The sequence below is a fragment of the Toxotes jaculatrix genome, chromosome 17 (genome assembly GCF_017976425.1).
Source record: "Toxotes jaculatrix isolate fToxJac2 chromosome 17, fToxJac2.pri, whole genome shotgun sequence".
Classification (NCBI taxonomy): Eukaryota; Metazoa; Chordata; class Actinopteri; family Toxotidae; genus Toxotes; species Toxotes jaculatrix.
Genome location: NC_054410.1, coordinates 13,430,323 through 13,447,669, shown reverse-complemented (window position 1 = coordinate 13,447,669; position 17,347 = coordinate 13,430,323). Strand labels below are relative to the sequence as shown.

Sequence of the window (17,347 nt, the reverse complement as noted above, 5' to 3'; positions counted from 1 at the left end):
CCTTTACTTTCTACCTCTATTGACGTGTTCCCACTCAGTCATCTTATTCAAACATATTTCAGAAGAAGAATCCCAGACATTAAAAAAAAAAGTTCTCTGTATCATCCCACCTTGATAATTGTAACTCTTGTTATTTCATTACACAATGATTTTCCTGGATTTCAAGATAAAACTCACTTTTTTGTCTGTATGTGTGCAGATACTCATTTAATATTTTACAGAACAGTCCCAATAGTCCCAATAAACAATGTAATATTATCATCAACATCATTATAATTATCAGTATAATAAACAGCTCCTCAGCCGCCCTCTCATCCCGGCTGTCTGTTTCAGGCCTCCTGTCAGCAGAGCGCTGCCACAGCCGGAGAAGCTGCAGACCAACAATGTTGGCAAAAAGAAGAGACCAATTGAGGTAAGAAGGATTTCATATCCTTACCAAAAAAAAAACAACAACAAGAAACTAATACATATACAGATGGTGAATTTTATGTAAACAGAAAGAAGAATCAAAATGCTGGTCTCTAATATGATTATTTCAGCTGAAGACACTGTGTGCTCATACTCTGTGCAGACAGCCGCTCTGGGGACTCTGATGATTCTGTAATCGAATAACGATGTTCTGCTTCAGCCGCCAGCTGGCTCCGAACATCTTAGTTGTCATGGCGTTCACCTTTCTGACTTTCTGGCGGTCTTTTTCTGACTCTCCCACAGGACCTGGTGTTGGACCTGGTATTTGGTTACCGTGGCAATGACTGCCGCAATAACGTGCACTACCTGAACGAGGGGGCGGACATCATCTACCACACGGCGTCAGTTGGCATCGTGCTCAACTTGACGACCTGTAAGTAGACACAGGACAGTCTAGCAGACGTGCTAGCGGTGTTACTATTTGCTACCTGAAAAGCAAACATAACATACATGTATTTCACTGTGTATCTCTGTGTGGTATGTCTATGTGTGTGTCTGTGTGGTGTGTGGTGTGTGCGTGGTTTGGTGTGTGTTCTTCTTGCAGCCTGCCAAAGTTTCTATGTAGAACACAGTGACGACATTTTGTGCCTGACAATCAATCAACATCCCAAATTCCCCAACGTGGTGGCGACTGGCCAAGTAGGTATGTTTGTGAGAAGTTGACCTCCTGTGTCACCAGCCGCCTCGTTTTTCTTCCCTGTATCCTGTGTTGTGCAACATGCAGGGGGATTATTGTACGTGACTGATAGCCATACCCCTCCTACGGGCTTATGTGCACTATAAAGCAAGAACATTTGTGGGACTGTCATTGTATACTGCATTTTTTTATACAAAAGACAGGACAGGGGAGTTGTGATTGCCACATTTATTGAAAGTAGAGGCTTTTGCAGATAGAAAAAACTTATAATTTGTAAGCTCTGTCAATTAATCCAATTTTCCTTCATTTCAGGTGATACTGGTGACATGTCAGGTAAGGGCATTACAAAATGAGTTCCCATTTAAATCAAGAAAGTGTTTTTATCAAAGAAAATCTGAATGGTTTCAGCTCACTTATACTAACTCACTGCCATCTAGTGGTCATCCGATTCTCTCCCTCATTCAAGTTTGCTTTATGATCTTGAAAAATAAAATTAAAAACCTATGAAAATATGTGTCTAAACTCTAGCCCCTACCATTTTAGTTTACCTTTTGTTTTCATTCAAATAAGACATTCTAAAAACCCAATAGAAACAACAATGATCAATCTGAATTTTAACTTAACATCAAGTAATTCTTAACTTTGGCCAGGTTTTTTTTTCACATGACATGAGAGACAAAGAAAGCAAGCAGGGGAAAAAATGCAATAATGTCATGGTAATTAGATTCCAAAAAGTTCCCCTTGCCTTGTCTCCTCCTCAGCCACATCTCCATCCATTCATGTGTGGGACGCCATGACCAAGCAGACACTGTCGGTGCTACGCTGTTTCCACTCCGGCGGGGTTTGTTCTGTCAGCTTCAGTGCCACAGGAAAACTCCTGCTGTCTGTGGGCCTGGACCCTGAACACACTCTCACCATCTGGAAGTGGCAGGAAGGTAAAACAAGAAGAAGAAAATCATATCCCCTTCAACTTTGGTGATGGGGGAGGATTAAAAAGAAAAATCCACCACGACTGAGAGATCGCACTTTCATTGCACTCTGCTTTGTTTCTCAGGTGCCAAAGTGGCCAGTCGGATAGGTCACACCCAGAGGATCTTTGTGGCCGAGTTTCGACCAGACTCAGACACGCACTTTGTGTCTGTGGGGATCAAACACGTGCGTTTCTGGACGTTAGCCGGTCGAGCTCTGCTCAGCAAGAAAGGTGTGCTGAGCACCATAGAGGACGCCCGGATGCAGACCATGCTGTCTGTAGCATTTGGAGCTGTAAGTGATTTCCAACCACTGTCTCTATCTTTGTTCAAATATCAAATTAATACTCACTAAAAAACAGGTTTTGTGAAATCTTTAAAATGTTGCTTGTTCTTGCTACATGTTACATTTTACCTCTACTAATATTTAAAGCTCATCAGATCCCAAACTGTCTGCTTAAATGTGCTGTGAATTGTTCTTGCATTGCTCGCTCTGCTGTCTTAGGCCACTAGATTAGTGCAGATTTGTTTTCTTTTCAGAATAACTTGACATTTACAGGTACCATAAGTGGGGATGTGTGTGTGTGGAAGGAACACATTCTAGTAAGAATAGTGGCCAAAGCTCATACGGGCCCTGTGTTCACCATGTACACCACACTGAGAGACGGCCTCATTGTCACCGGAGGCAAAGAAAGACCGTAAGCAAACTTTTTTTAACACAATGACAACTCTCATGTCACTACTAATGAGATTAAATATATATGAGAGAGAAACACATACTGTACATTACTGACCATATGATCACCAAGATTTGTTTTCAAATTACCCACATCCTATGTACAGTAAATTGCATCAGGAATTTAGAAAATTAATTATAAGGAGCTGTAATTTTCCTCAGCTAGTGGATGAAACAGGAGATGTTTCCTTCCACAGGTCAAAGGAAGGAGGTGCTCTAAAGCTCTGGGACCAGGAGCTGAAACGCTGCAGAGCCTTCCGATTAGAAACTGGACAGATCATAGACTGTGTTCGCTCAGTATGCAGAGGAAAGGTACTTTACAGATTATACAATACTCTCATTTTACACTTCACCATCTGTATTTTGACATGTTTTTACTGCCACTCTGTTCTGTGTCAGGGTAAAATCCTCGTGGGGACCAGAAACGCAGAGATCATTGAAGTAGGGGAGAAGAACGCAGCATGCAACATCTTGGTGAACGGACACATGGACGGACCTATCTGGGGCTTGGGCACGCATCCTTCTAGAGACGTATTTCTCTCTGCTGCAGAGGACGGCACCGTTCGTCTGTGGGACATCCCAGAGAAGGTCAGCCATGCTACCTCCGACCCCCTCACAACCACTCAGTCTGATGACAACTCAGCACTTACACATTTCTCTCATTTTGTCAGGATGTTCACGATTGATTTCTATAGTGGAAATTTTAAGATAGTTAATAACAATTGGTGATGATCTTGCATTGCCTTGTGGGGAAACAGAAGATGCTGAATAAGGTGAACCTGGGCCACCCAGCGCGTACCATCAGCTACAGTCCTGAGGGCGAGATGGTGGCCATCGGCATGAAGAACGGAGAGTTCATCATCCTGCTGGTTGCCTCACTCAAAATCTGGGGCAAGAAAAGGGACCGGCGCTCCCCTATCCAGGATATTAGGTATTGATAGTAGAGTAGGGCACTTTACACAAAGTGCAGCAGCTTAGTGTTACAAGGGAAAAGTAATGCAGAAAGTAAGAAAATCCAGTACCTGTTAAGCAAATAATGACCTCGGGATCATAGGTGAATGTTGTGGGTACAAATGGACGTGGATTAAGGCCATAAAATATAACTGGGGGACATTATTTGTGTTACATATGAAGGTGACATTTAGGCAAGACCAGCCTTCAGTTCAAATCTGAAATAGCATTGTTTTCTTAGATGAAAAATCAGTTTAGTTTGCATAAAAGGCCAAAACAGAGATCCCTTTTAGTCTGGGGCTAATGGGCACCATACTGGCCCACTACACACTGTTCAGTTTGGCCCCAAATGAAACCCAGTTTAAACGACATGTTGCCTGTTCGGGTAAGCACAAGTAGGTCCTCCAGGGAAGCTACAGACACAGCCAGCTGGGGCCCATAAATCAGCCCAATTACAATCCTGTTTGGGGTCAATGGTTTCCTGGCTTATTGCTTATTCCAACAAAAACTGTAATGTGTATTATCAGGTTTATATGTATATAAATATTTATTAAAACTGCATTATCACTCTGAAAATGTATATTTATTTATTTATGTGCTTCTTTATTTATGTTAAATTTTAATTGTAAAGATGTTAAATATTCAGTACAAAATTATCTATCAGAAATTTAAGAATCTGTATTTATCTTTAGAAACTAAACTGCATCAAACCCCAGTCTGTGCTCTAGAACCTAGATCTGATATTTCTGCGTGTCTCCCTCGCAGGTTCAGTCCAAATTCTCGTTACCTGGCTGTAGGCTCCACCGAGAGCGCAGTTGACTTCTACGACCTGACGCTCGGGCCACAGCTGAACCGCATAAACTGCTGCAGAGACATCCCCAGCTTCGTGATGCAGATGGACTTTTCTGCTGACAGCACTTACATCCAGGTATGGAATATCAGAGGTGCATCTGCTTTTGCACTGAGAGCGTGGTGACTGTTTCAACTCTAACCTCCAATGTCTCGAATCAGATATCCACAGGTGCTTATAAACGACTCGTGTACGAAGTGCCGTCTGGGAAGCAGGTCACAGAACAGTCCCAGATTGACAGGATTACCTGGGCCACCTGGACAAGGTGAGCGTCTCTGTGTGAAGACTGACACACGCCATCAATACGCATGTTGGAAAAGCTAATTGTGAAGTACTGAGTCTGAGCCTCAGATGCTCTCTCTCTCTCTCTCTCTCTCTCTCTCTCTCTCTCTCTCTGTGTATCCAGTGTCCTTGGTGACGAGGTCATTGGGATCTGGTCCCGTAACACTGACAAAGCAGACGTCACCTGTGCATGTGTGTCCCACTCAGGCCTTAACATTGTCACAGGCGACGACTTTGGAATGGTAAAGCTGTTTGACTTTCCATGTCCAGAGAAGTTTGTAAGTATGATTACATAATATTATTATTACTGTTTTTGTTTTTCCAATGTTTATGATTTATTAGGACAGTAATGTGTTTGATGTGAAGGATTTAAGACTTTAATTCATTATAATACCATAAAATCAGCACGCTTTTCAACCTGTGATCTACATTGTTGTGATTTTATATCCATCTATTACTAAGCATGCTTTTCAATCACTGAGAAATTTGTATTACTGAAATTGTGTGATGACATAACTGACTGACAGAATTTTTACAGCCGGAACTGTCAATTCCCCCGACGACAAAACCAAAGAATAAAACTGCTGAGAGTAGTTTGAAAAAACACCTCTTGAATGATGTGAATGTGATCTCTTTTAGGCCAAACACAAACGCTTTCTAGGCCACTCTGCTCACTTGACAAATATACGCTTCACAAACGGAGATCGTTTTGTCGTTAGTGCCGGCGGAGATGACAGAAGGTATGACCCAGGATGCAAATAAATATCCAGGTTTACGAATGACATGGCAATCAAATATTGAACGGTGCATTGTTTCCTTTTTATGTCCTCTCTAGCCTCTTTGTGTGGAGGTGTGTCCATGCCCCTCACTGAGGATCACACCTGGACCATCTTGCCTCAGAAGGTTCCAGGTGTCTCCCAGCATGGCTCTCCCCAGAGTCAGCTAAAAAAGATGTGTCTCAAGAAAAAGGAGGAGGACAGACCTGGCAGCTTGTAAATGAGGAAAAGAGGTGATTCGAATAACCGCCTCAAAACTAGGTGCATGCATATGTGCAAGGCTCATTTTCATCATAGCATCTGTCCCGATTGTGAACACAGGTGGAGGGCGTACGGCCCTGCTCTCACAGCATCACATCATCATTGAGGAAAAAAAAAAAGGTCATCTCTCTAACACAATATGTGCATATCATTTCAGTGACGGATTATTTTTTTAGAATGAGCGAATCTTGTGTACGTGTCCCAAATGGCAGTTTTGCCACTTGGCAGGCCTATGAAATTGTGTTACTGACAATGCCATTTTTTAAAACATGTAGCAAACTGAATTTAGCCTTAATCTGAGTGTTCAACTTATGAGGGTTTGGATTCTTTTTTGTATTATCTTTGTTTTACTTTTTGGATCATGTAGTCATTTGTTTGTTCTATTTTTACTGGTAATTCCAAATCCTGTGGCCTTCCTCCTGAATGTAACATCCACTGTTATGTTCTGGATGTCAGCATGCCAAAGCATACTATGCACTGTACACCTGACCTGGTCACTGTGTTACCCCGACGGTTCATTTACGGTTTGTTTATGTGGTTGTGTTGTTGACTGGTTGACCTCAAACCTCCCTCAGCAGTGTTCCCCTCATAACATGTTAATGTGTGCATACTCGTTTGAGGATCTGTGTGTGGTTACTGGGTGTGCATGGCTTACTGGAAGACAATCTGTCCGAACCAAATTCCTCAGAAAACGAACAGTCGTAAATTGATGTTTCAATGCACTGTTGCAATTCTTTCGGTCACTTTTCAGTGTGCTGCTACTGTATGATGTATTATTATCGCATTTTCATGAATATGAACGGTGTGACTTTTTTCAACAGTACGTTAATGTTTTGTGTAATCAGATATATTGCTTAAATGGAATGTTTTATCAGAGAAAATATGAAAAATGCAAAACATTTTGCTCCTTGTATTAAGACTAACTACTAAAAAAATGTTGCTGCATATTTTGATTTACATTACACCAGTGTAAATATCATTTGTAGATATTCTTTTTGTATAATTTTTGTGAGATGTTTCTTAAATTTCACTTTAATAAAAAAGGCAACTATGAACTTGAGCTTTGAGTGAAAAATGTTCGCTGAGTGAAAATTACATCAGTGATAAAATGATTCATAATGCTGAGGAACCAATGTAATAAACCCAAAAGTGCTCACACTAACCTTTTATCAATTATCAATAAATAGAAAAATTTCCTTGCTGCTCTTTATTCATTCTGATGTTGAGTAATATTTAAGATAAGTAACCATATACAAATTTTCACATTAAAAAGAAAAAAAATACCAAAAATATCTGATATTCACACAGTTTTATTTGAGATTAAGCAAATATAACATAGCTCTTTATTTTCATAGATATGGCCTATATACACATTTTACATACAAAGGCAAATCTAAGTGCTGAATTATCTGAGTTTTGTTTGATGTCACAAAAAACTACAGTTGAATACTGTGAACTCTGCTTTCAGTAAGACTGTCGCTATCGGTAATTATTAATCAATACCTCTGCCTTTCACTCAGTTCAAGTAATTTCACAGCCCCCCCCCAAAAAAAGAAAAGCAAAAGATAATCTACCAGTTTCATTGTTGACAAAATATGTAGTTATTAGCAGTTTCAATTGGGAATTCAAAATATCAGTGTAGTTCAATATACCATAATACCCTGAGTTACCAGTTTATTAGGTACACATTTACTATTAAAAATAATATATATATTGATATATATTACATAATAATATCAAATATATAATATATATAATTGCACTGAAAAAAATTATACCAGTTTTTGGTGACACTGTAAGAGAGGAGTGGATTCATCCCTATGGTAACTGGTTGTAATATAATATGCTTACATCTTTCTAATATCTTATTGTATATTGTACATGTGTACCTGAAAAATTGGTAAATCAGTGTAATATTAAACGCAGGTAACAGGGAAGCAGGGTTATAGTTTGACAGAGAAGGAGCTGCCACAGGAGCAGCCGTGATCAGCTTGAGGATTCTTGAGCACTTGGAAGGTGGAGCGGATCAGCTCCTGGGTGAAGTCCACCGTGGCTCCTTTCACAAACTCCAGGCTGTCCTGGTCCACGATAATGCCCACTCCTCCCTGCTCAAACACTCTGAGGAACAGAGGGTACAGAGGTGATTGGCTTTAGTGAGGATACAATGTGGCTTTCAGGAAACTATGACTTCAAAGCTAGCTTAGTGGCAACTTACCTGTCATCTTCATTCTTACTGTTAACAACAGAAAACTTGTACTGGAACCCGGAGCAGCCTCCTCCCTCCACATGTATTCTCAGGTACTCGCCCTTTTCCATGATCTCCCCTAGTCTCTGGATTAAAAGGGGGGGGCATGAGCATGATGAATGATGCGCAAAGCACAAAAACTTCAACACGATGTCAAACATTTATTGATCAAGTGATTTTAACAAGATTGACAAAACTAAACTACAACTTGACTGGAGGTTGCGTGGAGAAGATGATGCTCATTTTGTTGCAAAGAGACACAATGACTTGATTAAGGGACAGACACTGACGGCCAAAAGAAAGGTTATCGATGCAGTGACACCATAGAGTCTTGTTGACAAATGTCTACGATCAAACATTCGCATCGAATCCTGCACACTGCTGATCACTTGTACTCACATGATTTACAGTGTTTGGGCCTTCAGACCTTCACCAAATACAATATGAATGTGTGAAACCGCTGTTGATTCTGTGAGTACAGTAATGTGAGTCACTGGTTTCTTCACAGGTAAATATGTCAGATGTAGAGGAACCATGACACATCTGCTGACCTTCACACATGACTCAGTGAGGTGTATTTTATCCCCAGATGGACTGGACACCGCTGGCTTCTCCTGGGCTGAGGTGCTACTGAAGCGCTGGAGCCCGGCTGTGGTGTTTTGAGGCAGCCGGTGTAACCGCTGGCTCACTCTGAGGTTGTTCAGAAGGGTAGGTGCCCTGCAAAACATTGACCCTGCGTTAAGTTCAGATCGTATGAAGGCAGAGACACAACGTTTCTGGTCCTATCAGTAGCTTATGACCTAACGGCAGCGTTAAATGCTAGCTTGCTAACTATCTGGCAAAAATTCAACACACAGCTACTTTTTCCCACAAAGAGACTGTTTACAGGTTAAGATTTTTGATCAGGGACATCGTTAGTGGTGTATACGATATACAGCAAATTCAAGTTACCTAGCAAAGCTCAACATTATTGACTTTGACGTAGTTATCATAGCTCCTCTCACGTATGACATCTTCCATAACAAATGCTGGTAAGGTCCACCCACTTCCAGCGACGAGCGGGTTATCGCTTTCTTATTGGCTAAAATTGGTGTTAGCACCAATAGACACGCCCATAACTGTATAATACGGCTAGGTGATTTGTCGGCTTACCTGCCAATCATAAGGAATTTTCGATTGCCTAAGTTTTGCCTGTCAGGCACAGCTTCCCCAAGCTTTATTCCGCCCCCACCAATCAAGTACTAACATGGAGTTTATGTTTAGACATGATTGGTTCCGTGTGTTTTTTGAGGCTCCGATCTGCTAATCACAGAGCAGGAGACGGGAGCTTTAAAAGGAATGGGTTTCCTGACAGGCTAAATTTCGGGCGACAAAAACATCCGATGCTTATAAATAGGCGTTGCTTCAATCTCGTGATACGGCGAAATAAGAAGTGGTGGTCTGCTAGCGTTTGCTCTTCGGGCGGTGAGTGAAGCTATTCAAAGGTACAGTTTGTTCATTGAGAGGTTCTTACACTTTTTGTGCTATATTAATTGGTCGACTTACAGTTTTTGTGCTGTTTACCATGTTGCCAGGTAGTCGAAGAGCATTTGTTCCTCGTTATGTTAAACTTTTCAGTGCTACACTGGGGAACAAACAAGAAATCATATGATTTAACATTTCTGCTGACTAGTCGAAGGCGGACTGGTCAGATGAAGTTTACTTAACTTTATCCATTGCGTCATGGATGTTTCCTCATTTTAGGGTCACACAAAAAGAAAGAAACATGGATGTCCGGACTGGTTTCATCGCTTTGCTGTGCTTGATAGGATTCACCTGTGCGGTGCCAGTGAAATACATAGACTGCGGTAAGTTTCGCCTGAAGTTTCACCATCACCATCTTTATGTGAAGATTTACTTCACAGCAAGATTTACTGAACAACAAATGTATGTTTAACTGGGGAATCGTCGCCTTAAGTGTATATAGTCTCGTTTTTGTTTTGGGTTTTTCACCTGGATCTGGATATATATCTACCTGTCCAGTACACAATATATTCATCACATGCACTCGCACATTAGTCAACTCCCTGATGTGTTCATCCTTGTAGTAGTCCAGTTTCGATTTAATTTTTTTTTTTAATCAGGAGAAATGATACTGTCTGGAATTAAATACTCCAGTGATTTTTGTATTAATTTTCCTCCATAGTCACACAGGAGATATTACAGCCGAGTAGCACTCCTCATGATAAGTAAACTGAACTTGTGTCAAAAAAAAAAAAAAAAAAAAAAAATCCAGTGGCGTGGCCGTTCAACTTCCTGTATCAACTTAAATCATACATACACAGTGAGTTGGTTTACAGTTGGATTGGGTCAAATAGTTTTGAAACAAGGTCACTCAATGAATGCAAAAAATGTATGTGGTTAGTGAGGTAATCCATACTACTAATAACAAAAATTCTCAGAATATTTTTGGATTACTTCGGATTACACAGGTGTCCCACACACATTTACTTTACACTTTATCAAGACAAGAGTCCAATCAGGCTGAATTTAATCTAAAGTGATACTTTATCAAAAGATTTGCCTTTAAACAAAGGTAACAGAATGTGAGGCATCATGAAGGGAACGCTCTTTTCACTGTGTGGAATTAGAGAATAATCCTATAGGTTGTACCTCATCTCCTTTTTATATGTAAAACATTTCAGATTCTGTATGACATACTTTCTGTGGCTTAAAAGAATAATCTGAAAATTTTGAACATTAACAAAATACATTACAAACAGTAAATCCAGCTGGGAATGCAGTTGGATTTACTGTTTGTAATGTGTTGGTCTCTTCTAATGAACATGAATCAGATTTTAACAAGTGATGGCAGCAGTAAAATCTTTTATCTTTTGAAAGTCTACTTTTTGTAAAAGAGGCTGTTCTCATTTGTCTTTTCCCTCAGGGTCCTCCTCTGGAAAAGTGGCCATGGTGGACATTACCCCTTGTGCCAGTCAGCCATGCCAACTACACAAAGGACAGTCCTACAGTGTCAATGTGACATTCAACAGCGGTGAGTGGACTGGATCTTTTTTAGAAATGTCTCCCAATAGTCAGGTTTTGTTTTGTTTTGTTTTTTTGATCTCAGGGCGTCATGTTTCTTGTTTTAGGCGTGGAAAGCCAGACAAGCAAAGCAGTGGTTCACGGTATTATTGCTGGAGTTCCCGTCCCCTTCCCCATTCCTATGGAAGACGGCTGCAAATCTGGAATCCAGTGTCCAATCCAGAAGCAGCAGAGCTATCACTATCTGAACTCGCTGCCTGTGAAGTCTCAGTATCCTGCAGTAAGTACTACATGCGACATTAGCAACTGTTTTTGCAGCCTGAGTCCTATATACTGATAATGATGTACCAGTGCATCATATTTTATCATATCACGTTTTGTATTTAAAACCCCAAATTTTTAAGGTAACTAGCAACTACTACTACAAACCAATCAAATGGAGTAAGGTACAAAATTTCTTCTACAAATTGGCATGAAATCAATGTCAAGTGTGGGTAAATTTTTGGGGAGGGAGGGGCAATTTCAGTAATATGAATATATGTACTGGGTTACGTTACTACTGGAAATCGGATAGCAATTACTGATACCTAGTCAGCCATGGGAAAAAAAGACCAAAAATAAGGCAAGTGTGAGTTGTATTACAGTACCTGCATCTAGTTAATCATGGAAGGTTTGACCCACATACATGTTTGTTTCCTGGACTATAATGAACCGTATCAGTGTCACTGTCGCTTGCCTGACTGAGGTGTTATTTTTGTCCTGCCAGATGTGCTTCGTTTCCTTTTTTTTTTTTTTTTTTTTTTTTTTTTCTTTTTTTTTTCAAAATGTGAAAAACAATGTGCACCGTGTTCACAGACGACTCCTTTTCTGCATTTCTAGATAAAACTGGTTGTGGAGTGGGAACTGAGAGACGACAACAACAAAGACTTGTTCTGCATCAGGTTTCCAGTTCAGATTGTGAGCTAAACTAGCAAGCAAGTCCTCAGACAGATTTTTTTGTGTCTTTTTCATGTTATTTGTTTTCTTTTTTTAAAAGGGATTCAGCTTGGAGTAAAAACCTAAAAGAATGTTAACGATTCTAGTTAAGATCATTTTATTCATTCATCAAATTGATTTTTAAGGTGTATGTCTTTCACTAGTTTGCAAGACTTTGCCGTGCACACACACACATCTTAAATGTGGATGTGAAATAATACAGTTAATGGATGTGTGAATTACCCTGGTTTAAATACATTCCACTACAATGCAAATGTCTTGGCTTACTGGCTGCTGTGTAGTCAGAAAAGGTACACACTGTACTTCTTCATTACTAAAACTTTTGTAATATTTAATACTGACCTCATGTTGCCATATAAAAAGTTAATTCTAATAAAGAAATCTAATGTGTACCCAAGTGCACTGTGTGAATCTGACCTGCATAAATTTTAAGATGATTGAGCGTCGTCTTAGTAAAATGTGTGCTCAAAGGGCCGTTACAGCAGTTTTTGCTTCTCCCTATGTAGTCAGTCACTGTTGATGTACTCAGATAGTTTGCCTGTGATATTTAGTGTACCCCAGAAGCTGATGATGCAGCGACTCAGTATAACTTTTGCTTTGTTTCAGTGTAGTTTGTCTGGCTACTGCTCAGCCCAGCTTTGCAGCAGCAGGTATTAAGATTTTCAGGTGAAGAATGTAGCTATAAAATGAGATGAACACTTCACTGGGCGGAAAAAACATAGTTGACATAGTTCTGAGAATTTATTGGTCTGAGCAAAGGCCAGCAGCAAGGAATAACAGTACGAATGCAAAGGTAACAAGTTTTCTTAAAGCAGATTTCATAAGACTGAAGTGGGATCATAACCAGGTCACAAGTACAATAAACCAACATCAACTTAAAGCAGCTCCACAAGTCCTTGCAAGCTGCAAGCTTGAGATGCAATGCACTGTGCAGTATGGAGGGGAAAAAAAGACAATATCCAAACACAACTAACTTGAAAATTAATATTGAATAAAGTGTCAGTTTAGTTTGTAACATAATCAGAACTTTCAAATAAGTTTTAATTTCTTCTGACCTAGCAATCCATGTGAAATGACAGCCCCACAAAATGCCATTATCTGCTTCAACACAAAATAAGTAAAACACAAATTTATGAGTTAATTTTTGTACTTTTACAACCCAAAGTCAGTCATTAAGGCAATTTACATATAAATGAGTTACACAGAAAGAATGTAGCTTTGGCTCTTTCATTGAGACACCTGCTGAATGTGAACTAGTTGAGTATATCTGAGCAGGTGTCAGTCGGTCACAGCTTCAGTGCAGGCGGGGCAGAGTGTGAAATGTAGTTACTATCAATACAACTTGCTGCTTCTTTCTCAGATTCATTTCGATGAGTAGAAAAGGTGCAGAATCCTTAAACAATGTGCACAGTTACAAAGTTGTAACACGTGGAAGCTGGAAGATTTTTTCCACACTGAAAGTCAACAACACAATGTTGCGACAGATCCTGTACAGCCAGCCCCTAGCAGTCACTGAATTTAAGTATCAAACATGGAGTCATTCAATGATATGAAACTCGGAACAAAGCAAAGTTGATAGGGCAGGGTACCCCTTATTGTAGTGGTAGCTAGGCAGGTGGATGTCACATGATAGGCTATAATATTTGACCAGACTTGGTTATTATTGGCTCATATCCAAATACACCCACATTGTCAGCCCAGTTATTTCACTTGTAGAGCTTACGCAGCATCTTGGTCACTTCTTTCTTTTTTTCTTATTGTCCGTTTTGCTTCAGCCTCTCCAGCCGCTGGAGCAAAGCATTCCCAAAGGCTTCTCTGTAACCCGGACTCAGCGTGTCCAGAAGTGAGTAGACAGTCTCATGATACTGGTTGCTCAAATCCTCGTCCACTTGATCGAAAGCATAGCCCACCACCTGTTTGGGTAGAAATGTGTGTTTTATTGTAAAACTTTGTATGGTTTGGGGTCTTTTAAGTGCATACAATGAGTTATTAAAAATAAACCACTGTGACTCACAATATCACCTCCATCTTACCCTCAGTCCTGCTTCCGTGAGCTCCAGACAATACCGATTTCCCTCTCTTGTTTCCACATTTATGTAGGCCACGTCCGACGCACTGTTGAGACTCTGAGACACGTGCATTTCAGTGACGGCAAAGAGCACGTCATTTACCACTGCTTCCGCCTCCAATCTCATGTCCTTGACGTCACCAAGCTCAACACAGTCCTCGTCAAATGAAGAGACAATGGACTCCTCGGGTTGGCAGTCTACCTCCATCCCCTATAACAGAACAATAACATTACTGACCAACTCAGCTGGAGTCCAGATTTTATTGTACTCTATTAAAGATTCTTGGATGCCAGAATGATAAAAAAAAAAAAAAAAGATCTCCATGTCCACAGTACCACATCAGAAATCCTGCAGATGACTATGACTGTGTCAGGACAAGTTGTTCCTCACTGTCATGGCAACAAGCTATCCTTTTATTATCCGTACTATCCTTTTTTTTATTAAGTATTATTATCTGTAACCTCTGGTCATAAACACTGAGAAGTATATATGTGTGCAACAGTTAGCAGCACTGCAGTATTATAATGGTTAACTCAATTTGTATGATACAGTGAGAGCAGATCACAAGATGTGTCTGAAACAGAAGTGAAACACATGCATCTGACTGCTCTGTGAATCTTTTTTTTTTAACAGTACAAAGTACAAAGACAGTTTTAAAATATCTAACATCCTGCACAAGTGGTTGATCATATGAGGAAGAGCTAAGAGCTAAGCCAGTTTTGAGGAACTTAATCACTATGTTAAACTCGCTTTAATATTACGTTATCTTGCTGGGCTAATCTGTTGTTTTAAATAAGACATTATACAAGTGACAGAGATAGAGGGTTATTTCCCAACCAATTATAAGAATCAAAGATTCAGAGTGAGTGTGTGTTGAGAGAGACACTCCCTTGTTCCAAACCAGTTTAGTCGGTCCCTTCTTGGTTTAGAAGGGACCCTAGTTCACCGACACCTATCCAGTCTGACAAGAGTTTTAAGCTGATCTGCCAGGAGGAAACTGGCCAAATCCAGGTGTGCACAGCCTGCAGAGGCTTTTCCAGGAAGACTCAAAGCTGTAATTGCTGCTAAAATGGTTTCTATGAAATAGCACATTAGGGGTCTGAATACTTTTGTAAATGAGATTCCAGGTTTGATTTTGAATTTACTCTGTCATAGGGGTTATGAGAAAAAGTGAAGGCATCTGATTACTTATACTTATGTATGTATATTTATTTACTACATACCCATTTTTTGTCCTTCGGTGTGTTTGTTAGACAAGCTGTATCATGTCATGTCCCCATTTATGTCAAGAAGCATAACACTGTGCATTCCTTTATGAGCCTTTTTCCACGTCAGCTCTAGCCTGTTGCCCTGTACCTGGCTTCGTCATCATTCATTCTGTCGCCTGGATGCCTTTACTAGCAACGAGCCCTTGTAACTACTGACTGTAAAACACACAGGAACCTTCACTTAAGATGACCCTTCAACCTTGTTGTCATGTTACTGGTAAAGCGCAGCGGCCAAGTAGTTTTTATAGGAGACAGTCTTATTATGATTTGCTCCTTTGTAACTGTACATTAAAGCATCACTCAGTGCACAAACAAATCCCACTGTGGCCATCACTCATTCAATTACATTAGGCAGATTAGAGTTAGATAGAGGTATCAATAGATCCTTTTTTTTTTTGATCAAACTGGCTGTAGACAAGACTTTTGGCAAAACATCTTGTAGACATTGGCCATTTCTGAAAATTTCTAGACTGAACCTTTAATGCTCTGTTAGGCTAATCAACAAATAGATGCAGATTAAAAGATAGTTGAGAACCTACTGGCACATACACCTCCATTCAATAGCGGAGGAAGTATTTAGATTCTTTACTTAAGAAAAAGTAGCAATGCCGCAATGGAAAATACTCACTTAGAATTAAAAGCCTTTCAAAATTGTTATTTCAGTACTAGAAGAATTATCAGTGAATTGCACTGGTGTGACTGTGAGTATTTAAAGTAAAAGGATTCAATATTGGTCCCTGTGAGCATTATATTATTATTATTACTGTTATTATTATTATTACCACATTGATGTGCATGCGACATTATTATAATGGTTGGTCAATAGTGTTGAATACTTTGATCTTTAAATGTGCATCACATTTTATATGATGATCGTATGTTTTGTATGTAAAATCTGAGTAATGTAACTAACAGCTGCCAGATAAATGAAGCTGTTAGTTACAATATTTTCCCTCTGATCTATAGTGGAGTATAAAGCAGGATGAAGTGAAGTACTCAAGTACCTCAACTCTGTACTGAAATCCAGTTGAGTAAATGTTCTTGGTTACTTTCCATCAGTGCCAGTATTACACATGTACTGCCCTTCCTGTAATAACGTTACTTGTTCACTCATACGATTAAAAACATCGACATCACAGCGACATCTTGAGGACTCTGAACAGCCCTCTGTTTAGCTAGGTGAAGCAAAATAAGTCTGGTTGCTGTTGTTACAGGCATCATAGTTAGTAATGAATCAGTGTATGAGTATCGTGCAAACGCTATTCATCAATTCATACAGTTATCTAGACTGATCTTCTGTAGCTAACTTACATGGGAAACATTTGCTCTGTTTTGGGGTAAACTCTGAGAACTGACAGCTAAGTCACTGCACTGTTTAACGGTTGCAAATAAATCTACCGCTCTCTAAGCTATAAACGTATTTCGGTCACTTAGTTTATGTTTTAAAAAGTGAATGTAACAAAACAATAAAATCGGTAATCGCGTTTGAGCTGTGTACGCTGCAAAACTAATTTCTAACCAAACTGCGTTCATTTTTCCTCACCTCTTTGCTGGTTGTGTTCTTCCGGCTTGTGGAAGCTTCCAGCCCACTCTGGGCTCTCCGGAGAAGGTTCAGTCAAATGAGCGTCCTCTAACGTTGGATAGGCTCTAATTTATGGTCAGCCAGATTAAATGAAAAATCACATTAACGCACGCTGCTTCCGGTTTCTAGTTCATCTGTTTTGTGTCTAAATAACTACCTATAAGAAATCTTGACCCAATAATGAGTGTCCGGTTGCCTACACAGTTCCGCCATGTTATGACATCATCGTCAAAT

The 17,347-nt window shown here is 39.9% G+C and overlaps 4 protein-coding genes across 8 annotated transcripts in view; 2 read left to right on the top strand and 2 right to left on the bottom strand.

The window, feature by feature from the left end:
- Window positions 1-6,890, top strand: part of eml5 (EMAP like 5) — a 35,373-nt gene extending 28,483 nt beyond the window's left edge. For 2 of the 4 annotated variants that reach the window (XR_005896233.1, XR_005896232.1), the window contains one exon: window positions 334-412. Coding sequence is in view for 2 of the 4 variants with exons in the window: in XM_041060732.1 (XP_040916666.1) it covers window positions 334-412; window positions 712-841; window positions 1,013-1,111; window positions 1,418-1,438; window positions 1,867-2,040; window positions 2,160-2,368; window positions 2,614-2,771; window positions 3,007-3,121; window positions 3,209-3,397; window positions 3,568-3,740; window positions 4,526-4,688; window positions 4,772-4,875; window positions 5,017-5,170; window positions 5,532-5,632; window positions 5,728-5,764 (1,906 nt within the window). In the remaining 2 variants the exon portion in view is untranslated. Of the gene's footprint in view, window positions 1-333; window positions 413-711; window positions 842-1,012; window positions 1,112-1,417; window positions 1,439-1,866; window positions 2,041-2,159; window positions 2,369-2,613; window positions 2,772-3,006; window positions 3,122-3,208; window positions 3,398-3,567; window positions 3,741-4,525; window positions 4,689-4,771; window positions 4,876-5,016; window positions 5,171-5,531; window positions 5,633-5,727 lie in introns of those variants that run through there. The other 2 variants (XM_041060732.1, XM_041060733.1) reach the window with 2 other exon arrangements.
- A 333-nt stretch (window positions 6,891-7,223) lies between these two features.
- isca2 (iron-sulfur cluster assembly 2) lies at window positions 7,224-9,212 on the bottom strand. The gene is made up of 4 exons (XM_041060734.1): window positions 9,126-9,212; window positions 8,726-8,891; window positions 8,145-8,260; window positions 7,224-8,047 (listed from the first exon to the last, which is right to left on the bottom strand). The coding sequence occupies exons 1-4, from the start codon at window positions 9,185-9,187 to the stop codon at window positions 7,873-7,875; spliced, it is 519 nt and encodes a 172-aa protein (XP_040916668.1). The 5' UTR covers window positions 9,188-9,212; the 3' UTR covers window positions 7,224-7,872.
- Window positions 9,213-9,507: 295 nt separating this feature from the next.
- LOC121196790 (NPC intracellular cholesterol transporter 2-like) lies at window positions 9,508-12,586 on the top strand. 2 transcript variants are annotated; one of them, XM_041059919.1, is made up of 5 exons: window positions 9,508-9,658; window positions 9,918-10,021; window positions 11,101-11,208; window positions 11,306-11,478; window positions 12,078-12,586. In XM_041059919.1, exons 2-5 carry the CDS (start codon window positions 9,940-9,942, stop codon window positions 12,162-12,164), a joined length of 450 nt encoding a protein of 149 aa, XP_040915853.1. In that variant the 5' UTR covers window positions 9,508-9,658; window positions 9,918-9,939; the 3' UTR covers window positions 12,165-12,586. The 2 variants fall into 2 exon arrangements, with proteins under 2 accessions (XP_040915853.1, XP_040915854.1); XM_041059920.1 differs by having other exon boundaries at window positions 9,526-9,638.
- Window positions 12,587-12,922: 336 nt separating this feature from the next.
- LOC121196791 (gsk3b interacting protein) lies at window positions 12,923-17,339 on the bottom strand. The gene is made up of 3 exons (XM_041059921.1): window positions 17,075-17,339; window positions 14,228-14,473; window positions 12,923-14,107 (listed from the first exon to the last, which is right to left on the bottom strand). The coding sequence occupies exons 2-3, from the start codon at window positions 14,468-14,470 to the stop codon at window positions 13,949-13,951; spliced, it is 402 nt and encodes a 133-aa protein (XP_040915855.1). The 5' UTR covers window positions 14,471-14,473; window positions 17,075-17,339; the 3' UTR covers window positions 12,923-13,948.
- Window positions 17,340-17,347: the final 8 nt, after the last annotated feature.

Excerpts from the sequence above, each read along its gene's own strand:
- LOC121196790 (XM_041059919.1), top strand. The coding sequence starts at position 9,940 with ATGGATGTCCGGACTGGTTTCATCGCTTTGCTGTGCTTGATAGGATTC. Across the intron at positions 10,022-11,100 it reads AGTGAAATACATAGACTGCG|GGTCCTCCTCTGGAAAAGTG; the intron begins GTAAGTTTCGCC and ends CTTTTCCCTCAG. Across the intron at positions 11,209-11,305 it reads CAATGTGACATTCAACAGCG|GCGTGGAAAGCCAGACAAGC; the intron begins GTGAGTGGACTG and ends TTCTTGTTTTAG.
- isca2 (XM_041060734.1), bottom strand. The coding sequence starts at position 9,187 with ATGTCATACGTGAGAGGAGCTATGATAACTACGTCAAAGTCAATAATG. Across the intron at positions 8,892-9,125 it reads ATAATGTTGAGCTTTGCTAG|GGCACCTACCCTTCTGAACA; the intron begins GTAACTTGAATT and ends AATGTTTTGCAG. Across the intron at positions 8,261-8,725 it reads TCACTGAGTCATGTGTGAAG|AGACTAGGGGAGATCATGGA; the intron begins GTCAGCAGATGT and ends CTTTTAATCCAG.
- LOC121196791 (XM_041059921.1), bottom strand. The coding sequence starts at position 14,470 with ATGGAGGTAGACTGCCAACCCGAGGAGTCCATTGTCTCTTCATTTGAC. Across the intron at positions 14,108-14,227 it reads TCACGGAAGCAGGACTGAGG|GTGGTGGGCTATGCTTTCGA; the intron begins GTAAGATGGAGG and ends CTACCCAAACAG.